General features: G+C 45.2%; 1 protein-coding gene across 3 annotated transcripts; it reads left to right on the top strand.

The window, feature by feature from the left end:
* Positions 1,409–25,229, top strand: NOCT (nocturnin). 3 transcript variants are annotated; one of them, XM_021101585.1, is made up of 4 exons: positions 11,556–12,569; positions 19,825–19,897; positions 21,257–21,526; positions 23,025–25,229. In XM_021101585.1, the coding sequence occupies exons 1-4, from the start codon at positions 12,435–12,437 to the stop codon at positions 23,846–23,848; spliced, it is 1,302 nt and encodes a 433-aa protein (XP_020957244.1). In that variant the 5' UTR covers positions 11,556–12,434; the 3' UTR covers positions 23,849–25,229. The 3 variants fall into 3 exon arrangements, with proteins under 3 accessions (XP_003129235.1, XP_020957244.1, XP_020957245.1); XM_003129187.4 differs by lacking the exons at positions 11,556–12,569; positions 19,825–19,897 and adding an exon at positions 1,409–1,787; XM_021101586.1 differs by lacking the exon at positions 19,825–19,897 and having other exon boundaries at positions 11,560–12,569; positions 23,025–25,228.

Raw genomic sequence — 25,835 nt, 5'->3', positions numbered from 1 at the left:
TTCAGATATACAGCCCAGGTCTCAAAAATGTTTTGAATATCCTTGGTAATGAAAAGCTTCCAATTCCACAAGACAGAAGAACCAGCAAAATCATGGGAAATCCAACAAGAAAACATTTCTCATTCATAAGTCATTCAGAGAGGAATCCAGTCTTGGCAACCACCACTCTTCCCTTACTGATTAGTCATTGTTCTCTGCGCAATCTATCTGAGCTGTTTCTTCCATTCATTCTTTTCCAGTACCAGATACAGGTCTAGACTATCTTTCGTATCCATGGGTCTACTCTCTCCTGCCTTTCCATGTCCCCTGAGATACATGACCTCCAATTAAAGTCAGGCTGGGGTTTCCCATGGCCTAGGGGTTTAGCATCCCACAGTTGCCACTGCTGTGGCTCAGTAAGATTCGTGGGGTGGGGGTGGGGTAGAAAGAAAAGAAAGAAAAGAAAAGAAAAGAAAGGAGGGAGGAAAGAAAAAGAAAAGAGAGGGAAAAAGCACGGTCCTAAGATATATCCTTGCTCAGCTCACAATTTCCTACCATATTAGATGTAGTCTCATCTCTGCCTTCCATAGGCAGAGGTTATATAACCTATCCAAGCATCTGTCTTCTTACTCCTTACCTTCCATCCTATAGAACTAAGAACTGTTCCTCCAAATACACTTAGGGCTTTCTCTTTATTCTCTTCCTTCATGTGTAAATCATCACCACTTCCCACCCAATTTCCACAAGTGTAAATCTTAGACCTCAAAGCCCATCTAGAAATCCCAGGCCTGTTTATGACTTCTATCACCAGCCTTGCGGAAACTTGTGACACTGATCTTAATCTGCCTTGTTGAGCTTTAAGGTCTGATTTCTCTTGCTACCTTCGGCCCCCTTTGCCTGAGTATCACATCCTTGAGGAGAGGGATGTTGTCTTAGCACCGCCCTCGCACACACTCCGGGTCCTATCATGCTTAATTTCGTTTAACGCAGTATATCCTCCCGAAAGGGCCGGAGGCATACGCCCTTTGCCGGATTCACATGTACTCTCACACGTACACACAAATGCTACCTTCCACTCGGACACACACGTGTCCCCAGGGCCAGAGCCTTGGAAAGGTCTCGGGACTCCCAGCCTGTGGGCGTTTCTACTACAGCCAGCGGAAGGGGAGATACATTTCTTTAAAATCGCACCAAAGAATCACTTGTTACTTTGGGCCTCCCACGGCCTCCATCCAATAAACACCTTAAGCTCTTCTTCCTGTCGAAGCAATATCACACCGGTTCTGGGAGTCCCACCCTGGTCGCTCTGGGCTCCGGTCCCGCGGATCCCCCTCTGCCGGTCCCGCTTGGTAGCGCCCACTTTGTCAGCTCGCGGCTCTGGCCGGTTATCCTCCAGCTCTCGCCGGCCCGCGGCAGACAGCGGCTCCGCCTCGTAGCAGCTGCTGCCACCTCTCCGTCTCCGGCTCGAGGTCCAGGACTTTCCGCCGAGCCGCGGTTGCGCGAGAAGGAGCCGGGGCATCTCTGCTTGGACTGACCCGAGAGTCGGCTCGGCTCGGCCGGGCCCCGAGGATCTGTGGGCGCGCGAGGAGCCGCGGCGGTTGTGGCAGCGGCGCCCGGCATGTTTCAGAGCCCGCGGCGGCTCTGCTCCGCCCTGCTGCAGAGGGACGCGCCCGGCCTGCGCCGCCCGCCCGGCCCGCCGCCGCGCCGCCGCTCGCCCCCGCCCGCCGCCGGCCCCAGGCCCGCATCCCCCCGGCTCCTGGCGGCGGTCTCTGCGGCCCAGGGCGCCGCGAGGTCGTCGTCCCGAACAGGTGAGTGCACGGTGGTTCCGGGCGGAGAACGCGGCGGCGGCCAACGCGCGGCCGCCACCTGGAGACCGCGCGGAATGAATGAGAAGCCGGGGGCTGCCGGGCGGTGGGGTCCGACGGGGAAGCGTGTCCTCCTCTCGCTGAGCCGCGGTCTCCGCTACTCTTTGCCCCTCTGCCCTCGCCTTCCCTGGCCTGGGGCTTGCACGTCCGGTAAGAGCTGGAACCCGGTGGTAGCTTCCCGTTTATCGTCGCATGCCGCGCTTTCAGTATTTCTCGCTCTTGACCTAGGTTAAGCTTCCCCCTTCCGAGGCCGCAGATGATTTCTGTTGGTTTTACTTCTAATCGTGATGAAACATTTTATGCAAAAGAAAAAACACTCATTGGATCATATGGCCTGTACGACTTAGATGCTCTGAATTTTTTTAAATGTCATGCTAACTATGTTACAAAAGAATCACTTGCGCATTGACTCTTTTTACATTTATTTGAAAATTGTTCGGAGACTTCCACTCTTAATATTTATGTCATTTTGCGTCCTGTATACCTGGGTTAAGATCGTGTAAAGGTGATGCCATCCGTTTTCAGAGAGTCAGTTTTCCGTGTCACGTGCTCTGGACTTCCCCTATTTTGCCACCTTGGTTTCAGCCTGAGGACTCATTAGGGCGGCCACAATTTACATACAGATTACTCATACTTTTAGGAATAAAGCTTCTGTTTCAAACCTGGCAATTTTATCACACCGAAAAAAGTGTAAAGAGATGCACTTGACAGTCACTGAGATCTTCTTTCCCGGTTCTATAGGAATTTGGCACATTGTGAAATTACTGTTAGAATGGATACCACCTAATAACTGCTGGTGTTTTTTTCTTGCTGGGAATCTTCAAGAGGAACATTGTTAGGTTGGAGGTGGGAGAAATTAAAGAAAACCAGTTGGTGTCTCCTGGATCATATCTCATATCTTAACCTCTTACCTTAAATTCTCTCTGAGTCCTTCAGAGGCAGAGTTAGTCAGTAGGTTCATTCTGGGACTACAGATAGTTTGTGTAATACAGACAGATAGCTGTGCTGTTAGCTGGGGAAGAAAGGTCACAACATTTGGGATCTTGGGCTTTTGACGCAGGTGTTTAATGAACTTTCTAGAAGTTCTCTGATATCCCGTGGTATTACAAATAAAGAAATTGAAAGACATTATTGTAGATAATTACTACTATAAGAGCTAGGCAATTTTCTGGATTCATTCAGTTTTCGCTTTAGCAACTTGTTGGAAGGAATTCATGAATGCGATTTATATGCTCATCGCTTGATCACTCAAAAAGTCTTGACAAGGAGTTCCCGTTGTGGCTCAGTGGTTAACGAATCCAACTAGGAACCGTGGGGTTGCGGGTTCGATCCCTGGCCTTGCTCAGTGGGTTAAGGATCCGGCGTTGCCATGAGCTGTGGTGTAGGTTGCAGAGGCAGCTCGGATCCCGTGTTGCTGTGGCTCTGGCGTAGACCGGCAGCTACAGCTCCAATTAGACCCCTAGCCTGGAACCTACATATGCTGGGAGAGCAGCCCTAGAAAAGACCAAAAAAAAAAAGTCTTTACAAAATGTCTCATGTTGTGGCTCAGCGGTAACAAACCCAACTAGTGGTAACGAATCCTTGAGGATGCAGATTCAATCCCTGGCCTTGCACAGTGGGTTAAAGATCCGGCATTGCCCTGAGCTGTGGTGTAGGTTGCAGACATGGCTTGGATCTAGCATTGTTGTGGCTGTGGTGTAGGCCACAGTTGCAGCTCTGATTCGACCCCCAACCTCGGTATCATCCATATACTACAGTTGCCGCCCTCAAGAGCTAAAAAAAGAAAGTCTCATTCTGTAGGTGCTTTATTATATAGGAGGGTAAAAGAATGTGAGGTTTCGCCTGCCTCTGAGGAATTTAGTGCCCAGTAAGAGAGATGAGCTTTGCACAAAGACATGACTGTTTAATGAAATAAGGTACTTTTTATTCTCTTACAATTAAAGGTTTGCAAATGGCATGAGGGTGCTGGAGAGCGGGAAGTCCCTCTGCACTGGTGATCTTTAGGCTTCAGAAAGTGGTTGGCATTTGAGCTGGACCTTGAAGCATAGGTAGGATTGAAAGAGTTAAAACATTTTGCTTGGGAAGAGCCAGGAGCAAAGTGGAAGGCCTGAGGCAGGAATATGGCAGGATGAAAGAAGAGGTTCCTTGCAAAACGTTTCCCAGAGATCCTCGGAACCAGCATTAGGTGCTTTTAAAATAGGTGCAGATTCATGGATCCTACTGCGGACTTATTAAACAGAATCAGTTATTGGTGGGCCCCAGATTCCACATTGCTGAACAAAATGACAACAGTAATCAAAAACAGATTACTCTCTGGGAGTTCCCTTCATGGTGCAGCAGAAACAAATCTGACTAGAATCCATGAGGATGTGGGTTTGATCCGTGCCCTCACTCAGTGGGTCCGTGATCTGGCATTGTCGTGAGCTGTGGTGTAGGTTGCACATGTGGCTTGGATCCCACATTGCTGTGGTTGTGATAGTGTAGGCCAGTGGCTACAGTTCTGATTTGATCCCTAGCCTGGGAACTTCCATATGCCGAGGGTGAGGCCCTAAAACGCCAAAAAAAAAAACCACCCCAAAACAAAAAGCAAATTACTCTCTTCCCCCTCACCCCCGCCCTCCACTGCCCCCACCAGCTGCAACCACAGCATGTGGAAGTTCCCAGGCTAGGGATCGAACCCTCATTACAGGAGTGACCAGAGCCACTGCAGTGACAACACTAGATCCTTAACCCACTGAGCCACTTGGGAACTCTGAAAGCAGATTACTCATAAATGGCCCAAAGTTTAGACATCTGGCTAGAGAAGGCTTGAGGGAGCTGGAAGCTACTCTCCCCTCCAGCGTGTTTTTGGGGTTGGGGTAAGTGATCCCAACATTTGACCCCATTTGATAATCAGTTCCTTCCTAACTTATGCCCCTTGGCCATCAGAGGTCACTGGACAGATGAGTACAATCATCAAATGCTAGCTTATTAGAATTTTTTTCTCTCCTTTTTTTTAAGGGCTGCACCTGCAGCATATGGAAGTTTCCAGGCTGAGTTGAATTGGAGCTGCAGCTGCTGGCCTACACCACAGCTCACAGCAACACCAGATCCTGAACACACTGAACGAGGCCAGGGATCGAGCCCACACCCTCATGGATACTAGTTGGGTTCTTAACCGGCTGAGCCACAATAGGAACTTCAGGTTATTAGAATTTAAAGGAGACCTAGCAGTGTTTTGCTACCTTTTCTCATGGCAGGCAGCAGCCTGGGTAAAGAAGCAGCAGTTGCCACAGTTACTGTACTAGATGAAGTGCAGTCTGGCGTCCTCTGTGGGTTTCTAAATGCTGTGTCCCCCACATTCCTCCTCCTCAGATAATGAAGAGTTGGCTGAATTACTGTTCTCCACCAGTGGGACATGTTGCTTTTCTTCCTGGTGCAATTTAAAAAGCAAATACCAGCATGTTTGAGGAGGCAGCTTTATTTAGTATGTCCCTTAACGATGTGAGTAAGCTGCTTGTGAGAGAGAAGAAATGGAAAAGCTTGTAATTATCAAGCTTCTACAGAAATACATTGCTTTCTCTGTGGAAGAACTAAGGTATCATTTTCCTGTAGCACAGGCAGGAGTTTAAATAATAGTGAGTTATTGGGGGCTTTTGAATTAATAACCATGGCTCCAGAATCACATTCAACACACTCGGGACATTTGCAAGTCATTTAACTTTGCTTGCTGGACTTTACTAGAAAAAAACATAAGGTAAATTGAGACTGATTGATGCACAAGTTTTACCAAACATAGTACACGTTAAAGGCCAAATTCTGGAAGAGTTAAGATCGTTGAGCTTGGGGCCCAAGACAAATTCAGGAGATTCCAGAGGAAGAACCAACTTTTACCTGAATGGAAGCACACTTCAAGAAAAGGAAAGAATTGGTATATTTGTGAAGGTTCAGTGAGAAAGAACTTGACACTGACATTGTAACAGGAGAGGGTCTGTGGAGCTGTACAGTCGAGAGGGGGTCGGTGGGTAAATACACCATGTAGGTTCCTGTGATGTTTGCTAAAAGAGAGGTGAGACAGGTTCAGCCTGGTTCTTGGAAGGCGGAGGAAGGGAGACTCCGCAGGTATATTTACTGTTAGGAGTGATTCTAATCAGGATTTATAGGATCATGATAACCACTTGAATGGTTATCACACATGAATACTTAGAAATTCAAGGGCACGTGCGTGGGTCTTTGGCTCCGTAGTTAACCTGCTTGAACTCTAATGGAAAGCAACTAAAATATCGGGGATTGCTATTCTTCGGATCGGGGAAAGCAGCCTTCCCACTGGAAGGAGCAAGACCTCAAGCAGAGATCTTAGCTACGAAGCAAAAATCTTGTCTCCACATGGTCTGGAAGCGGCACCTGAAACATACGTGAGTTACCCTGAATTCGGTGTCAGGGATGTGGGCAGGCATGCCCAGGGGAACGAGGGCTGAAGAAAATTATTCCTGTCGGGTTTGCATGTCCCTGTGAAATGTCGTCCCCTGCCCCGACTCCCATATGCAGATGGGCACATAAGGGGCCTGAGCATCTCTGGATTTTGGTATCTGGGGGGGTCCTGGGACCAAGCCACTGAGGGGTGACTACTTTTTTTCTCCGGGTACTATCAAAAGAATGCCTGTGCCCCACTCAGATCTGAATTTTAGTTTCTGCGAGTGGGCCCTGAGCAGCTGTTGGCTCTGACGTGTCGCCTGGGCGGACAGCCAGTGAGACCTGTTTTACCAAATGGTTGGAAGCCTGCTAGAAGTTTCTTACCAGTGCCCCCGGAAGTCAGATGGCTGCTGGATTATTATGAGGGATTGTGCAGAAAGATTTAAAAACCGCCTTTATTCCCTCTTAAGAATTGGAGTAGTATCTCTGGTCCAGAGTTACCTGGAGCCAGACTCTGGGCAGGAGGGAGCCCTGGCTGTGCTTTGGTCTCTGCATCCCGTCGCCTCCTCCTCCCTTTCCCATCCCAGCCCCAGCTCTGAGTCCAGCACCTGGGGCGGGGGTCCTTCGCCAGTCTGCAAATGGCTTGTGACTCAGTACATCATCCAGTACAGGGTATGAGGAAGTTGCTTTGCATGTTCTGGTGACACCTTGGATATGATAATTTCCTGATTCCTTTATGTTTTGCTTTCGTGGATGCTAACCACCCCTGAGGGACCTGATGAAGGAACATGTTCATCTTTTCCCATTTTCTGGGCCAAATAGATTTGCTGAGATGTGTTCTAGACTTGATTTCCCTTTCAGGTGGTTGGAAGATTTTCATGACAGCTTGTTAAATAATTTTTTAAAAGTTACAGAACACAGGTGGCCCATGAATAAAAATATTTTTCCTCGGAACCTAAATGTCTCTGTGAGTATTGATTATCTCTAGAAGTATTGTTTATCCTTGATGTTCAAAAGTTCTATCAGGGTAAAAGACTCAGCGTCAGGTGAGCCCAGTCTGAGGACAAAAGCATTCTTGAGCACAGGAAGAATTTCTGTTTCTTGGATGATTTTATCCACTGTATCTCCTGTTCTCATGTTACTAAACTCCCATTAGACAGATTGTTGGCCATATGGATCCATCCTCTGTGAGTCCTCTTTTTAAAAAATCTTTATCTCTTTATTTGGTGAGATTTTTCTGAACATGTCTTTTTTTCTTTTTCTTTTTTTTTTATGGTTGCACCCCTGGCATATGGAAGTTCCTGGACCAAGAACTTAAATCTGAGCCACAGCTGCTCAGCTGGATCCTTTAATCCACTGCACTGGGCCAGGGATCAAACCCGCCCCACTGCAGTGACTGAGCTGCCGCAGCAGGAATGCTTGAACCTGTCTGTTTTGAAGTCATTTATAGTTTCTGGACATTTTCTGTTTGTCCGCTCTTTTTTTTTTTTTTTTTTAAATAGAAGCCTATTCTTATTGTGTCCATATTCTCTTGTAGCTGTAAGTCTGTATAGATACATATGGATGCTTCTCCCTCAGGCTGTGCCTCCAGGGGAGAGCAGTTTGCATGCCCTGGAGGTGCCATACTGGGCAGCTCTCATCTGTGTTCTCTGAGGCTTGGCTCCCCTGAGGTCCATCATTAGCTCCCGTCTGCTCTCCTTCCCTCCCCATCACCCTTGGGAGCCCTTCAGGGCATGTCCCACTTCTGAAGCTGCCAGAAGCCACCTTGGGCCATTTCTGTGTGAGAGAGGAAGGAGCTGTCTCAGTGCCATTCTTGAAAGAATTACCCTGACAATCTCCCCTCTGCCTCTCCTGCCCTTTGTGGACTCAGCTCGCTTGGGAAGATTTTTTTTTTTTTTTTTTTTGTCTTTTTGCCTTTTCGCCTTTTCAAGGGCCGCTCCCACGTCATATGGAGGTTCCTAGGCTAGGGGTCCAATCAGAGCTGTAGCCGCCGGCCTACACCAGAGCCACAGCAACGCAGGATCTGAGTCACATCTGTAACCTACACCACAGCTCACGGCAACGCCAGATCCTTAACCCACTGAGCAAGGCCAGGGATCGAACCTGCAACCTCATGGTTCCTGGTCGGATTCACTAAGCCACGACGGGAACTCCGGGAAGAATCATGTTGAATTTACCTTAGGTAGCTTGGACTGCATCTTCCTCCATTCTGAGTTCTCTGTTAATTCTGTCTCTGTCTTCCTGGAATTTTTGCAAGTTTTTGGTCTCTTGGTGGCATCTTTTCTTGTTGTACTACATTGTTGTTTCAGTCCTAAAAAATCTGAATACATGAACTTTACTCCCAAAAGCTCTTAGGAAGGCAAGAGTAATAATCTGCTCTGTTTCATGTCTGATGATCTGCTGATTATAGGCAACGTGTCAATTCCCATTTTAAAAAAATGAATCTTTGGATGTTCCCACAGGGTTCAGTGGGTTAAGAATCTGGCATTGTCACAGCTGGGGCTCTAGTTACATCTGTACCACTGGTTTGATCCCTTGCCCAGAAACTTCTGCATGTTGTAGGTATGGCGAAAAAGAAAAATAATTGGACTAAAGTTTTGGGGGTTTTTTGTTTGTTTTTTTCTTTTTAGGGCCGCGCCTGCGACACATGGATGTTCCCAGGCGAGGGGTCAAATCAGAGCTACAGCCGCTGCCGTACACCACAGCCACACAGGATCTGAGCCACATCTGCAACCTACACTATAGCTCACTGCAACACCAGATCCTTAACCCACTGAGCAAGGCCAGGGATGGAACCCACAACCTCATGGTTCCTAGTCAGATTCATTCCTACTGCACCACAAAGGAACTCCTGGACTAAAGATTTAAAAACCATGATAGGAATTCCTGTTGTGACTCTAGAGGTTAAGAAGGCAGCATAGTGTTCATGAGGATGTGGGTTTGGTTCCTGGCCTCATTTAGTGGGTTAAGGATATGGTATTGCCGCAAGCTGTGGCTTGGGTCACAGATGTGGCTGGGATTCTGTGTTGCCGTGAACTGTGATGTAGATCACAGCTGCAGCTCTCATTCGACCTCTAGCCCAGGAACTTCCATGTGCTGCAGGTGCGACCATAAAAAGAGAAAAAAACAAAAAACAAAAACAAAACCACTGACAGTTTTCACTTCAGACTTATAAAGATGATCTTTTCCTACATATGCCATAACTATTAAAGCAAATCTATGGAAATTTATATATGAAAATTGTTTTTCCCTATTTTAAAGGACTGAATCTTTCATTGGTTTTGTGAAATATGTATAGACAGACTGTACGATTCACTTCAATGTAATCTAGAGCAGGGGTCTGCAGACTTTTTCAGTAAAGAGCCAGCTAGTAGGTATTTAGGCTTAATAGCCCAAAAATCTCTGTTGCAGCTCTTCAGCCCTGCTGCTGAAGTGTGGAAGCAGCCATAGACAATACATAAACCTTATTTACGGACATTGGAATTTGAATTTCACATCACGATTTTTCACATCATGAAATATTAAATCTTTTCAACCCTTCGAAAATGTGAAAGATCACAAATACAGGACACTGGCCAGATGCGGCTTAAGGGCTATAGTTTGGGCCCCTGATCTAGAGAGAATTCTGTACTGTCAGCAGAAGTTCCTGTTTGCTCCCTATTTTCCATCCGCAGCTGTAAACCCGAACCCCCTTGAGTGTCCCAGAAATGTTTATAATGAGCATCAGGCAGTAACACCATCTTAGTGGAGAGCTGCCATCCCACCAGATTCTTTCCACTTCTCCGCCTTTTCAGTTTTATTTCAGAGGAGTTCCCCGTCATGGCTCAGTGGTTAACGAATCGACTAGGAACCATGAGGTTGCGGGTTTGATCCCTGCCCTTGCTCAGCGGGTTGGGGATCCGGCATTGCTGTGAGCTGTGGTGTAGGTTGCAGATGTGGCTTGGATCCCACGTTGCTGTTGGCTCTGGCGTAGGCCGGCGGCTATGGCTCCGATTGGACCCCTAGCCTGGGAACCTCCATATGCTGCGGGTGCGGCCTTAGAAAAAGGCAGAAAGACAAAAAAAAAAAAGTTTTTACTTCAGAGCGTTATGCTGGAAAAGCCCAGCTTATGGAAATGCTTGGCCAGCCAACTGAAAACGGAGCACCAATTTTAACAGGTTAACCTAAGCTTTCATGGTGGAGGGATTTCTTTTTCCTTACCATATGTTCTAGAGGAGTCTGACCTGCTGGTCTGGCATCCATGTCCTGGCATTCTTGTCCGTGACTGCTGCCTAGCAGAGAAAGGTCGTTGGGTTGTCCTGCTGTGTCTAGGAGCTTATATTTTTAGACACGTTAGGTTGAGAGGCATGACCTTCACTTGATCTCTCCAGTAGGGCGGGGTGGGTCCTTACTCAGCCTTGTACACTTTGTGCTGTGCCAACGTGTGTGCCTCGATGGATGGCAAGGGAGGAGGTGGAACTTGCCCTCTGCTCATTCCCCGGGCATGTGCGTGCCCCTGGCTCACCTCCACGCAGTTGTCCTGACTCCGGATCAGCACTCAGACGCCTATGAGCCACAGTCCAAGGTGCAGACAGCTTGGGCCTGCAGAGCCAGTCCCTTTGCGAGTTGTGCAATCCTGAGAAACCTGTGCATTCAGTCACTTAATGTTAGTATCTATAAAATGGCAAGCACATACCCATTTTGCTGGATTATTGGGAAGAATAATGAAAATACATTCAAGTAGTAGGGCCCAGGCTGGGCTCCCAAGGTTAATAGCGTCTCTTTAAACTCAGAGAGTGAGCTTTGCTAAGTGTAGCAAAATGCCTAGCATTTCTCCACTTAGGATGTGCTAGATATTTAGTTTAACTCATTCTTCACAGTAACCCAAGGAAGTACACAGTAACCCAAAGTGATCCTCAAAGAAAGAGACTGAGGCACAGAGAGGTATCCGATAAGTAAAAAGAGGAGATGGGATTTGAAACCAGAGCCTAGTCCATGTGTTTAAGGCCATTTTGCCTCCAGAATTGTAGCCAGATCTCACTGAGAAAAGTTGAAGCTTTAGCCCTTATCCCTTCACATGCTAACATGCTCAACTGCTAAGGACTCCAGGCATGCCTGTCAACGTTAGTCAGTGGTGCTCAATAATAGAGATTTTTTTTTTTTGTCTTTTTGCTATTTCTTGGGCCACTCCCTCGGCATATGGAGATTCCCAGGCTAGGGGTCTAATCGGAGCCATAGCCACCAGCCTACACCAGAGCCACAGCAATGCGGGATCCGAGCCACGTCTGCAACCTACACCACAGCTCATGGCAACGCCGGATCGTTAACCCACTGAGCAAGGGCAGGGGCCGAACCCACAACCTCATGGTTCCTAGTTAACCACTGCGCCACGACGGGAACTCCAATAATAGATATTTGAAGACTGATCACTGACTGAAATATTTGACCCTCACCAGAAAATAGCATTTTCCTAAACTGGCACTTAGAATCCAGTCTCTGGGGCCAGGAGTTAATGTCCTACAAATCCATACTGCCACACAAAAATTGAAGGCAGACCTGCAGGAGTCATGCTGTGCAGTTGAGTTTTGGTTTTCTAGCAGATGAGTACAAAACAACACAGAAAGGACCCTAATTACAGCCTCACAAAATTCCAGAAAGGTAATAGTGACTTGTCCCATTGAGCATCATCTATAAAATAGCCAAGGAGTTCCTAAGAGGATAACAGGTTTCAGCAAGTAAAAGTGCACAGTATACCATAAAGTGCTTTCCCAACCCAGGGCAGTTCCCCTGCCAGTGTTTGACAGGGTCCTTGACACTTTGCTGCTGTCACTTGCCATCCTTTCTTCCATCAACGTTTCAGAAGCACTGGGCTGAGTCCTGGGGGAAGCGGTAAATGAGATGGATCTAGTCCTTATTCGCTAGGAACTTAGGGACAAGGATTATGGTTCAGATATCCAGGGTGGTTTAAGTCAGGAAGCAGGTCAGGTGTAAGAGAAGGGAGCCACTGAGGCTTGCTCCTTGAAGCTGTCAGGTGTGGGGGCTATGAATCTTTATATCTTCAGTAAATATCACCCATATCCAATACCCAAGCTATTTTAGGTGGATGGTTATCTTGTGAATATTTTGAAGGTGGCAACGTTTACTCAGGAACCTGCTCTAAAGAGCCTAATGAAAATGAGCTGCTAAATTAGATGTCTGAACTTTGATGTGGTTCAGCACATGGCCAGTAGGTGGCAGCATAAGCTTGCTGTTTCAATGATGGCTTCCTGTGACGTCTGTCCTTTACAGTTCTGCGTACTTTTACTCTTGGAGGTTTCCTTGGGCCCAAGTTTCTCGGCTCCAGCAGCTTCTCAGGTGTGTATCCAGATAATCCTGACTTTCGTTTAGTTTCTGCTTTTTAATCAGCATTTTGGCCAAGCCATTATTTCAAGAGACTAAACTCAGACTAAAGGTGGGAGAAATTATTAATAGGCTGGTTTGAGCAAACTCTAGAATTACGCATTTGTGGATAACTAGAAAAACATTATGTGGAGGGGTCTTTCTGTGGTGATTTTTGAGGTGCTGTTAGGACTGTGTGGACTGGTTAGCCCAGGCAGTCTGGGGCGCATGGTGAGGATTCTCATTCTAACTGTTGATTGAAGATGTTTCATTAAACTGTCCCCCATCATTCCCTCTAATGGTTGGCACTCTTAGGAACTTATACTGTGGTCTGCCAATTTCTTGAGAAGTGTGTAGCAATCGGTAGTATAAAAAGTAAACATATACTTGGGAGTTCCCTAGTGGTCTAGTGGTTAGAGCTCTTTCACCACTGCGGCCAAGGTTCAGTCTGTGGTCTGGGAACTGAGATTCCCCACATCAAGCCACTGCACACCACAGCTTTTTTAAAAAAAAAAAAAGTTCCTGCTGTAGCACAAGGGCTTAATGATCCAGCTTGTCTCTGTGGAGGCACAGGTTTGCTCCCCTGCCTGGCACAGTGGGTTAAGGATCCACTGTTGTTGCAGCTCTGGCTCAGATTTGATCCCTGGCCCAGGAACTTCCGTATGCCATGGGTGTGGCCAAAAAAGAAAAAAAAAAAAGGAGTGAATCTATTCTCTATATGTATATAAAATGTATTCTATACATATAGAGAGAGGGAGTAAATATATTCTATATATATTATATCTATGTGTGTATGGGTTTTTTTTTTTTTTTTTTTGAGCTGCACTCGCAGCATATGGAAGTTTCCAAGCTAGGGGTCGAATCTGAGCTATAGCTGCCGGCCTACACCACAGCCACAGCAACGCCAGATTCTTAACCCACTGAGCTGGGCCAGAGATCAAACCCGCATCCTCATGGATACTAGTTGGGTTTGTTTCCACTGAACCACAATGGGAACTCTCTGTATTCTATATTTTAGTGATTAGCTCACATTTGCTTTATTTATTAGGAAGGTAAGGGGTGACATACCACTAATGTATTTCTGGAATCCAAATAATCTGAATTCTCCAGCAAATCTTTAAAGGCTATTATAAGGATAAAAAGAGTTATTCCTATAAAGTAGCAGTGAGGTATGTATGTATCATCATCATCATGGAATGAAGCATCGAGGTCTGTGATGGAAGGGTGCAGCTACATGGCAACACCGTTGTCATCTTTTTGCCTGTGTGTGTTATGTCATGTGTATTACATTGAGAATGATGGCTGATACTTTCTTTTCTGAAGTGGTTGGGGGGGATGAATTTGGGGCAAAAACCGAATGTAATGTGGGGTCAAATAAAAAAAATAACCTGCAAACACATGTCACATTGGACCTAGAAGCCAGTATGAGTGCCAAATAAAACTTGAGTAGAAGATACTTCTAGTATTTTAGCTACCTACCACCTGAATGAATTGTGTGTACTACCTCTGCCCCAGCAAAGTGGCTTCCTCCCCACGGTGCTGTTCTGAACAGTCATTTTCAAGCTCTGAATGACAACCCCTGTTAAGGCATAAAACTACAGCAGGAAGGCAAGCAACCTCGGAATCATGTATTTATATGAGAAAAGAATGGGGGTTTTTTGTTTGTTTGGTTTGGTTTGGTTTGGTTTTTTTGGCCGCCCCATGGCATATGGAACTCCCAGGCCAGGGATCAGATCCCAGCCACAGTCGCAGCCCAAGCTGCAGCTGTGGCAACACTCTGGATCCTTAACCGCACTGGGCCCAGGCTGGGATGCAACCCATGTCCCAGCGCTCCCCAGATGCCACCAATCCTGTTGCGCCACCGTGGAAACTCCAAAAGAATGTTTTTTTAATGGTTGATATTCTAAAAAAGAAAGAGGCTTTTTAAAAACAGGTGAGACCACAGGAATTGTTACTAAGTTACTCCCACCTTGTAAAAGGCATACAATACAATCTAGGATTATGGTGAGGCTTGAGGATACCATAGTCAAAGCGAGCAGAACTGTGAGTGGTACATAGGAAACATTCAGCTGTCACTGCACCATCCTTTGTGGGGGAGGGACAGAAGGGTACCCCACACGCACCAGCCCTGCTTTGTTCTCAAATTTAAATAACTGCCCTGCTACCTTGGAGTTTTTAGGCAGATCTGAGCTTTGGTACGGTGTTAGAAGCACAAAATAGCACGTGAATTCTTCATCATGTCCACTTTTAATTATTACTCTCTAGCTCAAGGTTTTGCACTTTTTTTGACTTGCTGTCTGTTACCAGAAGGTTTTGGAACTAAATATAAAGCTCATATGCTTTAGGACTAGAGGCAGAAAAGAAGAACTGGAGTTCCTGTTGTGGCTCAGCAGAAACGAATCTGACTAGCATCCATGAGGACGCAGGTTCGATCCCTGGCCTCTTTCAATGGGTTAAGGGTCCGGCGTTGCCATGAGCTCTGCTGTAGGTTACAGACATGGCTCAGATCCTGCATTGCTGTGACTGTTGTGTAGACCAGCAGCTACAGCTCCAGTTCACCCCCTAGCCTGGGTACTTCCATATGCTGAGGGTGTGGCCCTAAAAAGATGAAAACAAAAACAAACAAACAACTGAAGACAGGAAGAAACGAATGGGACTTCCTCAGATCCCTTCTGATTTGATTCCATAAGCTGACCTGGTGAGAAGGGTATTTCTGAGGTGTAGAAAAGCTCAGTCTGGAATGAGAAGTCCAAGGGTAGCGATGAGGGAAGCTTGTCTGTGATGTGGAGGTAGTGTGCTGGTCCCTGGAGCAGCCTGGGGACAGTAGAGAGCGGTGACCTCCCACCTTTTGTGATCAGGATCAGGTACCCTGTCAGTTTGAGACAAACTGTGGTTAAATGAATTATAGACATGTCTACTTTCTGTTAGTTCATTTCACCTTTTTTAGCTCTGTTTTTTCCTAAGGAGTTGCTTTGTTTGTCTGCTGAAACAGGATGTCCACACTTAGAGGACAGTTGAATTCAAGGAGACATTCCCACTTTTTATTCTCTGGACACCTTTTCATTCTTAAAAAAAAAAAAAAAAAAAAAAAAAAAAAACCGAAAAACCCTGTGGAGGGCTCCACAGAATTTTATTTAATATGATATGTATATCAAGTTAGTAAAACATGAGAACATTTTTCAATGTTTATCAAGTCATTAAATCTAATAATAAAGGCAGTGTTAAGGATTTTAACAAATGATCAAAGTAAGGATCTTTTTTTTGTATGTGGAAAAATAACTGTCTTCTAAAACAAAAAAGAAATTAGTGAAGAGTAGCATTGTTTGACATTTTTGGAATTCTCTTAAGGTCTGGCTTAATAAGAGACAGCTGTATTCTCATAGCTGCTTCTCCATTCAATCTGTTGTGATATATTCTTTTGGTTAAAATAAATCCAGTCTCTCACAGATAATGTAGTCAGGAGAAAAAGCATCTTAATAGCCTTTTAAGATGACTGTAGTTAATATTCTTTGTGGTAGCTTCTATTTTAATAGTTTTTTGCAACTTGGAATCTGATACCATGTCAGTGAACTTTGTATTGGTCATTTGTGAAATAAATGTTGGTTAACTGGGTTATGCAGATCTTCCATATCGTGGTTTTGTTTTGTTTGTTTTTTTGGCTGCACTCACAGCATGCAGAAGTTCCAAGGCCAGAGATGGAACCCACACCACAGCAGTGGCAGTGCTGGATTCTTAACTTCTTGCACCACCAGGGAATTCTGGATAGTTGTTTTTGTTTTTGTTTTTAATTGAAGTGTAGTTGATTTACAATGTTTCAAGTATATAGCAAAGTGATTTAGTTTCTCATATATATACATCTATACACACACACACACACACACACACACACACACGAATTGGGGAGTTCTCATTGTGGCTTAATGGGTTAAGAACGCAACATAATCTCTGTGAGGGCCCCGGTTCAATTCTTGGCCTCAGTGGGTTAAGGATCCTGTGTTGCTATGGCTGTGGTGTAGGCCAGCAGCTCCAGCTGCAATTCGACCCCTAGCCTGGGAACTTCCATTTGGGACCAGTGCAGTCCTAAAAAAGGAAAAAAAAAAAACCTGAAATAGAAGATCCTAGAAAATAGTATTTACAGATTCCATGTGTGTGCACTAAGTTCTGAATGTAGAATGTATTTGTCGTTTCAGCTTTTATACTTATTGGCTAAATATCTATCATGTTCTACATAGAAGTATATAAATATTCATTCATGTGCATTTATATGTATATTCACACAGCATCACACACATAATGATAGTTTTACCTTAAAATTGTTGCTGTAGAAATGCCATATCTGCTGGGGATTGATTGACAAAGTATCAAGACCTCCCAGTCTGCCCCCACCAAAACAAAACTCCTTAGAGAGTTCCCATGTGGTGCAGCAGGTTAAGGATCCAGTGTTGCAGGCTGCAGTGTGGGTTGCAGATGTGGCTCCATACCCAGTGTTGCTATGGACGTAGTGTAGCTGGCAGCTGCAGCTCTGATTCACACCCAAGCCTGAGAACTTCCAGATGCCACAGGTGTGGCTATAGAAAGAAAAAAAAAATCTTTGAGTCTGTTGCTGTTTTGTGTCATTTTTGATTAGATAACCACATATTAGTGACCTGGTGGTATTTGTCCATCTCACTTACTTAGTATGACAAATCTGTAGGTCTGTGTTGCTGCAAATGGCATTATTTTGTTCTTTTTTATGGCTGAGTAATATTCCATTGTATATATGTACCACACCTTCTTAATCCATTCCTCTGTTGATGGACGTTTCGGTTGCTTTTATTTCGTAGCTATTGTGAGTAGTGTTGCTGTGAACATTGGGGTGCACTGTCTTTTTGAATCATGGTTTTCTCCTGATATGTTCCCAAGAGTGGGTTTGCTGGATCATATGGTAGTTCTAATATTTAGTTTCTTTAAGGAACCTCTGTGCTGTCCTCTGTGTTGGTTGTACCAGTTTACATTCCCACCAGCAGTGTAGGAGGGTTTCCTTTTCTCCCACCCTCTCCAGCATTTATTGTGTGTAGATTTTTTTTTTTTTTTTAAGAATGGCTGAAGTTGCAGCAATGCCAGATCCTGTAACCCACTCTGCTGGGCTGGGGATTGAACTGCACTTTCATAGCCACCTGAGCTGCTGCAGTTGGATTCTTTTTTTTCTTTTTTCTTTTTTTTTTTTTTTTTTTTTTCCTCCTTTTTAGGGCAGCACCTATGACGGATGGAGCTTCCTAGGTTAGGGGTCAAATCAGAGCTGTAGCCTCTGGCCTACACCACAGCCACAGCCAAGTCAGATCCGAGCCGCGTCTGCAACCTACACCACAGCTCATAGCAATGCCAGATCCTTAACCCACTGAGCAAGGCCAGGGATTGAACCTGACACCTCATGGTTCCTAGTCGGATTCGTTAACCACTGAGCCATGATGGGAACGGTGGGATTTTTTTCTTTTTCTTTACCTTCCAGTTGGTATTGGTCATTCTAGGTTGATATTCTCAGGTATGTGATGTTTTCAGTATGTGGTTTTAAGGGTTTTTTTCCTCTCCTCTTTTCTTTAGAATAACAAAGGTAAGGCAGACCTTTATGTATTGATGTTTGAGTATGTCTGTGATACATGTTTTACCTTATTTTCCCTTAGACCACTTTATTTTTCCAGCTTTATTGAGATATAATTAACAAATAAAAATCATATGTATTTACAGTGTACTACACAATGTGTTGATATTTGATACATTGGTATTACTTCAGTCAAGCTAATTGACACATCTGTCACTCACATAGTTACTGTGTGTGTTGGGTAGGGGGTGAGACCACACAGGATCTACCCGTGTAAAAGACTTCAAGTATTCAATACCGAATTATTGAAAAGTCACCCTGCTCTGCATCAGACCTCCAGAATTTAATCCATCCTGCAGATTGAAACTCTGTGCTCCTAAGTTCTCTTGATTTATAGTTTTTAGTATTTGTTCCATGTGCTTGCCTTGGTTTTCCTGCTGCAAGAAATCCCATTATCTCTATGTTGGATCTTTGCTTAAAATGGGCATTTAGGAGTTCCCTTTGTGTCGCAGTGGTTAACGAACCCAGCCAGGATCCATGAGGATGCGGGTTCAATCTCTGGCCTCTCTCAGTGGGTTAGGGACCTGGCATTGCCGTGAGCTGTGTTGTAGGTCACAGATACTGCTCAGATCCCATGTGGCTGTGGCTGTGGTGTAGGCGGGCAGCCGAAGCTCTGATTCGACCCCTAGCTTGGGAACTTGCATATGCCATGGATGCAGCCCCAAAAAGCAAAAAAAAAGGGGGGGGAGGTGCATATAATATTTGCCACTATTTCTCAAATGCTTTATCCTCTCTCTCTCTCTTTTTTTTTTTAGGACCACATCTGCAGCATATAGAAGTTCCTGGGCTAGGGATCAAATTGGAGCTGCAGCTGCTGGCCTTCACCACAACCACAGCAACGCCAGATCCAAGCCACGTCTGCGACCTACACCATAGCTCACAGCGTGCCGGGTCCTTAACCCATTGAGCCAGGCCAGGGATCAAACCCGCAACCTCATGGATACTAATACTCAGGTTCACTACCACTGAGCCACAATGGGAACATCCCCTCGTTTCTTTGTTAATATTTTTTTACCGATTCTTTTTGTTGCCTTATTTCTTAGTTTTCCAATTCTAATTTAGGCTATTCTGCCACTTTCTTAGTGACCTTTAGCTCACTTTACATAGGATACAGTTGCACTTGGCTCTCCAGGCATGTCTTTTTGGCATGGTTTCGTTGTCTGAACAGATGTTATTCTCTTCCTCATTCACTTTATGTGAAGGTTTTTCTAAGTTTTAGAAGGAAGTGTGGTTTAGGCTTCACATAATGCCTCAAACTTTTGACTCCTGTGGGACACTGTTACCTTCTTTTTCACATTTATTCTGTGTAATCCTTGCTTTTTACCACAACTACCACTACAGAACTAAAGCTTGGCAAAGATATGATGTCATTAAAAGAATGTAGAGCAGTCCTTTTGAAGCTGAAATGCATTAGGCTGGTAGTTTGCCTGAGCCTGACAGACGTCAAATATTGCTGTTAGTCTCACACTTGAAATGCCCCATGGTGCCCTTCCATTTGGGCGATGCTGATACTACTGATCTGGAAACCACACTTGAGAAAACTGTAGGATTTTCACTGCCCTTTTTTTTTTTTTTTTTTTTTTTTTAAACTAGAATTACAGAAGAAAGATTTTCAAAGTTGTATTGCCAGCCAAGAAGATTTCTTTGGACCTACATACTCAGATAGGCAAGCAAATTATTTTTTTAAATTTAACATGTTCAAATCAGTTCGAAACAGGTGTGTGCACATGTTCCTGCATGTGTGTTTGTGAGAAGAACAGGCTTGCTTGCAGTTGCACGGACACAGAAATGTATGTTGGGAGGACTGGGTGTGCGTTTCTTTGCCTTCATCTAGTTCTCTTGTTGTGGGGGGGGGCACTACTTTGAGTTGATGCAAGGGCACGATGGAGAGAATGCCTGCATGCTTGTTGCTCTTGATGTTTAAGGACACTTGGTGGTGAACATTTGAATTTGCTTTTGTGACTTGCTGCAGTGAATTGGATTGACTGCTGGTTTCAGATGCCATCAGCCTGCCAAATAATATGTTTTATGAAGAGAACTTTGTGTCTTGAAAGGGAGGGCAAGGATTTGGACGGGAAACTCAGATTCCTCCATTCCAGGATGCATCATGCACAGAATCTTGATGGTTGTTCCAAGCCCAATCTGCCCCTAATTTACACTGTATGAAGAGAAACGTGGTTGACCTTTTAAAAAGCGATCAACTGCTTACAAGTGAAGTGACAATTACAGCTCCCCTCTTGCTCATTCGATGAAGGTTTTGCTCTGTTCTCCTTAGAGCATTTTAATCCATTTAGATGAGGAGAAATGGGGTGTGCTCTTCCCATACATAGCAAAGGGATCTGGGTCCCTGGCATGGCTAGAGCAACAGCCTGTGCTAACCTAACCTCTTTAGGACTAACTGGGGTTTCTAACATCTGGCTCTTTACAAACTGGACTTCAAGTTCTATTAAAATTTGGGGGGGGTTCCCATCGTGCCTCAGTGGTAACGAACCTGAGTAGTATCCATGAGGATGCAGGTTTGATCCCTAGCCTCGCTCAGTGGTTAAGGATCTGGCATTGCTGTGAGCTGTGGTGTAGGTCGTAGACTCGGCTCGGATCGGATCCCTCGTTGCATGAGCTGTGGTATAGGCTAGCAGCTATAGCTCCGATTCTACCCTTGCCTGGGAACTTCCATATACTGCACCTGCGGCCCTAAAAAGGCAACAACAACAATTTAGAAAGGAATCTGTATTTTGTGTAGCTAGCCGTGCTTTCATAAGACTGGGTTTATAAAATATAAAGACAAATCCATGAAGATCAAGTTATTCAACAGCCATTTTTCAAGTACCTGTCCTAGTGGAAAAGCTAGAACCTGGAAAGTCCTCCCTTAATCCATCCTGTGAATCGTGAACATGGCAGCATTGCCCTGAATTGAGCTCTTGCCTTCTGTGGACAATAACTGTGCTACCTTCCAGTTAAGCTATGGGAGAATGGAAGAAGGGGGGAGGAGGAGAGGCATGTGTAACTGTGCTTTCCTTTCCCGTAGTGTATCCCATGGGCAACGGCACGAGCAGGCTCTATAGTGCGCTCGCCAAGACGCTCAACAGCAGCGCTGCTGCCCAGCACCCAGAGTACTTGGTGACACCCGACACAGAACATCTGGAGCCCATCGACCCTAAAGAGCTCCTTGAGGAATGCAGGGCTGTCCTGCACACTCGGCCTCCCCGCTTCCAGAGGGATTTTGTGGATCTGAGGGCAGATGGCCCCAGCAGCCACCCACCTATTAGGGTCATGCAGTGGAACATCCTTGCCCAAGGTATGCCCGCCATGTTTGTACCCGGATCCCGAACGAAGCCATCCGTGGAGGGACGAGGCGTGGGTGGGGTGAGGGGGGGGGGACTAGAGCAGCATGGGGAGCTCCCACAGGGTGGGTAGGAAAGGGAGTCATCGGGTTTTCACTAATAAATCCAGCAACTCGAATGTCTTCCGTACCTTCCACATTTGCAGGCTCTTCAAGTTCAGTGAACGTCTCTCTGCTTCCCAGCACATCCAGACTTAAAAAAAAGGACTTTTATTAGCCTCTCTGTTGTCCCCAGCTTTCAGTCCAGAGCACTAAGAGATTTGTCAGGGGGAACCAGAGTCTGCTGATTGGTTGACATAGAACTTTCTGCAGGGGATGGGAGCTGTGTGAGGGTTAGGGTGCATCTGGGCACGCTTGCTTGTGGCCAGATTCGCATCCAGACACCTCTTTATAATTTGAGGCCAGAGGTGTTTCTTCACTCCTCTCTGCTCTAAGATATTACTTTTTCTTTTCTTTATTTCTGTCTTTTTTTTTTTTTTTTCCCTTGTCTTTTTATAGCCACACCTCCGGTATAGGGAAGTTCCCAGGTTAGGGGTCAAATCAGAGCTACAGCTGCCAGCCTGCACCATAGGCACAGTAACACTGGACCTGATGCACATCTTCAACCTACACCACAGCTCCCAGCAGTGCCAGATCCTTAACCCACTGAGCGAGGCCAGGGGTCAAACCCTCATCCTCTTGGATACTAGTCAGATTCTTAACCGGCTGAGCCACAACAGGAACTCCAAGATAACACTTTGTTGTGGTAGGAAGGACTCCTTTCCTGGGTCTGCTGAAGTCAAACAGATGTGTCAGTCAACTTTCTGTATTATTGCCGATCACGTAGCAGTTGAAATGTTAAGAAAAAAACAGGGTTACCATTTTTTCCTCTTTTCTGGAAAAGAAGGGCATACTCCCTGCCTTTCCAGTCTTTGATGTTTTTCTTTTTTTCTCAGGTGTTCATCCACAAGTAGGAAAAGCTGCCCATTTAAAACAGGTGTCATTTACTCTGAGTGGTGTCTGAAGAGGCTTAGTATGCATTACCATAGTCAGTGTTGAAATCATTATATAGAGTTAAGTGTATGTATTTCATCTGGCATAGTTAACATCTCTGGGAGTGCAGAGAAAACACTGTTTAAGACTAAAATGTGACGGAACATGGTAAATCAATTATAATAGAAAAAATAAAAATCTTAACGAGAAGAAAAAGACTAAAATGGAGGATCTCAGGTCCTAGACATAGTAATAAGAAATGGTTTTAATATGAAAGCATCAGGGGCTTGCTTCACCTGGAGGGTAAGACATGAATTACCCAGTTTGGTGGGCTGGTGCGTGATAGAGAAGGATCACCGCAGGCGTCTGCAGCAGGGGGAGCACTCTGAAGCTCTTGGGTAGCCTCAAACCTGCAGAGATTCCCAGGTTCTTAGGAGCCGTGGTTCTTGTAGCTGACAGCTGATTGGCTTTTTTATTTCAGCGCTTGGGGAAGGCAAAGACAACTTCGTACAGTGCCCTCTGGAAGCACTCAAGTGGGAAGAAAGGAAATGTCTCATCCTGGAAGAGATCCTAGCCTACCAGCCCGATATACTGTGCCTCCAAGAGGTGGACCACTACTTCGACACCTTCCACCCCCTCCTCAGTAGACTGGGCTATCAAGGCACCTTTTTCCCCAAGCCCTGGTCACCTTGTCTAGACGTCGAACATAACAATGGACCCGATGGCTGTGCCTTGTTTTTCCTCCAGAACCGATTCAAGCTAGTCAACAGTGCCAACATCAGGCTGACGGCCATGACGCTGAAAACCAATCAGGTGGCCATCGCCCAGACTCTGGAGTGCAGGGCATCCCGCCGGCAGTTCTGCATCGCGGTCACCCACCTGAAGGCACGCACTGGCTGGGAGCGATTCCGATCGGCTCAAGGCTGTGACCTTCTCCAGAACCTGCAGAACATCACCCAGGGAGCCAAGATCCCCCTCATTATCTGTGGGGACTTCAACGCAGAGCCAACAGAGGAGGTCTACAAACACTTTGCTTCCTCCAGCCTCAACCTGAGCAGTGCCTACAAGCTGCTGAGTGCCGACGGGCAGTCAGAGCCCCCATACACGACCTGGAAGATCCGGACCTCGGGCGAGTGCCGCCACACCCTGGATTACATCTGGTACTCCCGGCAGGCACTCAGCGTGCGCTCGGCCCTGGATCTGCTCACGGAGGAGCAGATCGGACCCAACCGGCTGCCATCCTTCAACTACCCTTCAGACCACCTGTCTCTAGTGTGTGACTTCAGCTTTAATGAGGAATCTTGAGGGACTGTTAGAAATGCTTGTCTGTGTTTTGCTAAGAGTCTTATTAACCAGGGATGTTTCAGGAGACTGAAATGGAATAAGAAGTCGACTGAGGCAGGGCTCCCAGCTTCTCTGACTTCACTTTCCATGTTTGCAACACGTCTGTGGGAAGGAACCCGATTAGCTCACAGACTTTTTCCATTAAAACCTACAGCAGCAAAGGTGTTTGCACTCCAGTTTCAGCTTGTATTGTTTTCTTTCCCTTAGCATTACATTCTGATCATGAAAGGGCATTATAATAGGCTTGTTGTGAAGCTTCAAGTTTGAGGATGTTCCCTTTTTTTTTTTTTTTAAAGGGCCTAAAGCGCAGCATATGGAAGTTCCCAGACTAGGAGTCGAATCAGAGCTACTGCTGCCACCTTACACCACAGCTCCCAGCCATGCCAGATCTTTAACCCGCTGAGCAGGGCCAGGGATCAAACCCACATTCTCATAGATACTAGTCGGGTTCATTTCCACTGAGCCACAATGGGAACTCCTAAGGATACCATATTAATAAAATAGACTTGCTTGAGCCCCCCATAATCAATAGGTATGCAGGAACCAGTTCTCTAGACAACATTTCAGGTTATTTATTTGTGGGTGTTTTTAAAAAAATAACAATATGTGCATGGCAATATTTATTTTTTTATGTCTTCATGTAAAATTAAATTATCGCATTACGAACATTTTAAACCCATGCAAAACATAAGTTATAGAATAATTTATAGTAATTTTCTTAAAGCTTTAAAGATGTTTTATTTGGGTATCTAACAATAGTCATGTACGAAGGCACTATTTAGCCCAGAGGGGTTTTTGTTGGTTGGTTAAGTGGAAATATCACTTTTCCTTGATGTGTTCATGAATCCTTCCTGTGCCTCCATGTTTCCCATCATTGGGTTTCTTGAAGAGAACAGTCAGTCTTCATTCTTGAGTCACTGTTAATGAATTTCTAGTTTTACATCGAAATGCTATTGGTATGCATTTGATGTCACTCTGTCATTATTAGTATTGGAATGTGCTTTGCACAATAGATTATTTAGGAGCTGTTGTGTGGCAGTGGCTAAAACGTTGGTGGGACCTTTCTTACAGAAACAGGCAACTGTTTCCAGCCTGTTAATGAGGCTGCCGTTGATATTTATTAAGGTAGCCGGGTGACTGGTTCAGAACGTCTGGAGAACAGACTATAAAGGGTTAGAAAGATGACCTGGAATTCTCTTCCCTCAGAAATAAAAGTGGTAAAGATATCCGATGAACAAAAATCCCAGAAAACAGCCAATTTACTGGAAATCAATTGATAAATATTTTAACCCATGAGTTGTAAATATTTAAGATTAATAAATAAATGGTCTTTTAAAGCTAGTGTTTTAAATATCTTGCCTTTTTAATGCAAAAAAATCTGAGTAGATTTATTTGATCTTTTAATACTGCTAATGTGGTACCCTCACTCCTTTACACTCAGACCTTCATTTTGTAAGAGGACAGAGGTAGATCTGGAGTTGCACATTGAAGGCATCTGTATTGTGCTTATGAAGTATGTCTGCTCAGTCACAAGGAGTCCCAAAAATAGTTCATCTAGATATTCTGCATTGGAACCACTTTTGAAACAAATGAGGTGTTCAGTATATCACATACACAGAATCTTGGGGCTGCCAAGAAGGAATGGCAAGCAGGAAGAACATCTGTACCAGTTGCTGTTGGGTTCGAATGACTGATTCATATGTTAAGAAGCAGAATACTTACTAGAATACTTATTTGTACAAGCATTAAATATTGTTTACTACAACAAAGCACACCAATCTGAAGAGAAATTATCAGGCAAGCAAATCTAAATGAGAATGAAAGCCAAAATAGTGGTTGAATTTCAAACACTGTCCTATGGGTTGCCTTATGGGTTGGGGCTGGGGTGGGAATGCCACTGGGCAAAAACGCTTCTGTCTTTATTTATTTATTTATTTCCCGTCCTTTT

The sequence above is a fragment of the Sus scrofa genome, chromosome 8 (genome assembly GCF_000003025.6).
Source record: "Sus scrofa isolate TJ Tabasco breed Duroc chromosome 8, Sscrofa11.1, whole genome shotgun sequence".
Taxonomy (NCBI): Eukaryota; Metazoa; Chordata; class Mammalia; order Artiodactyla; family Suidae; genus Sus; species Sus scrofa.
The sequence above is the reverse complement of the archived record's forward strand: the minus strand, read 5'-3'. Positions and strand labels throughout refer to the sequence as shown.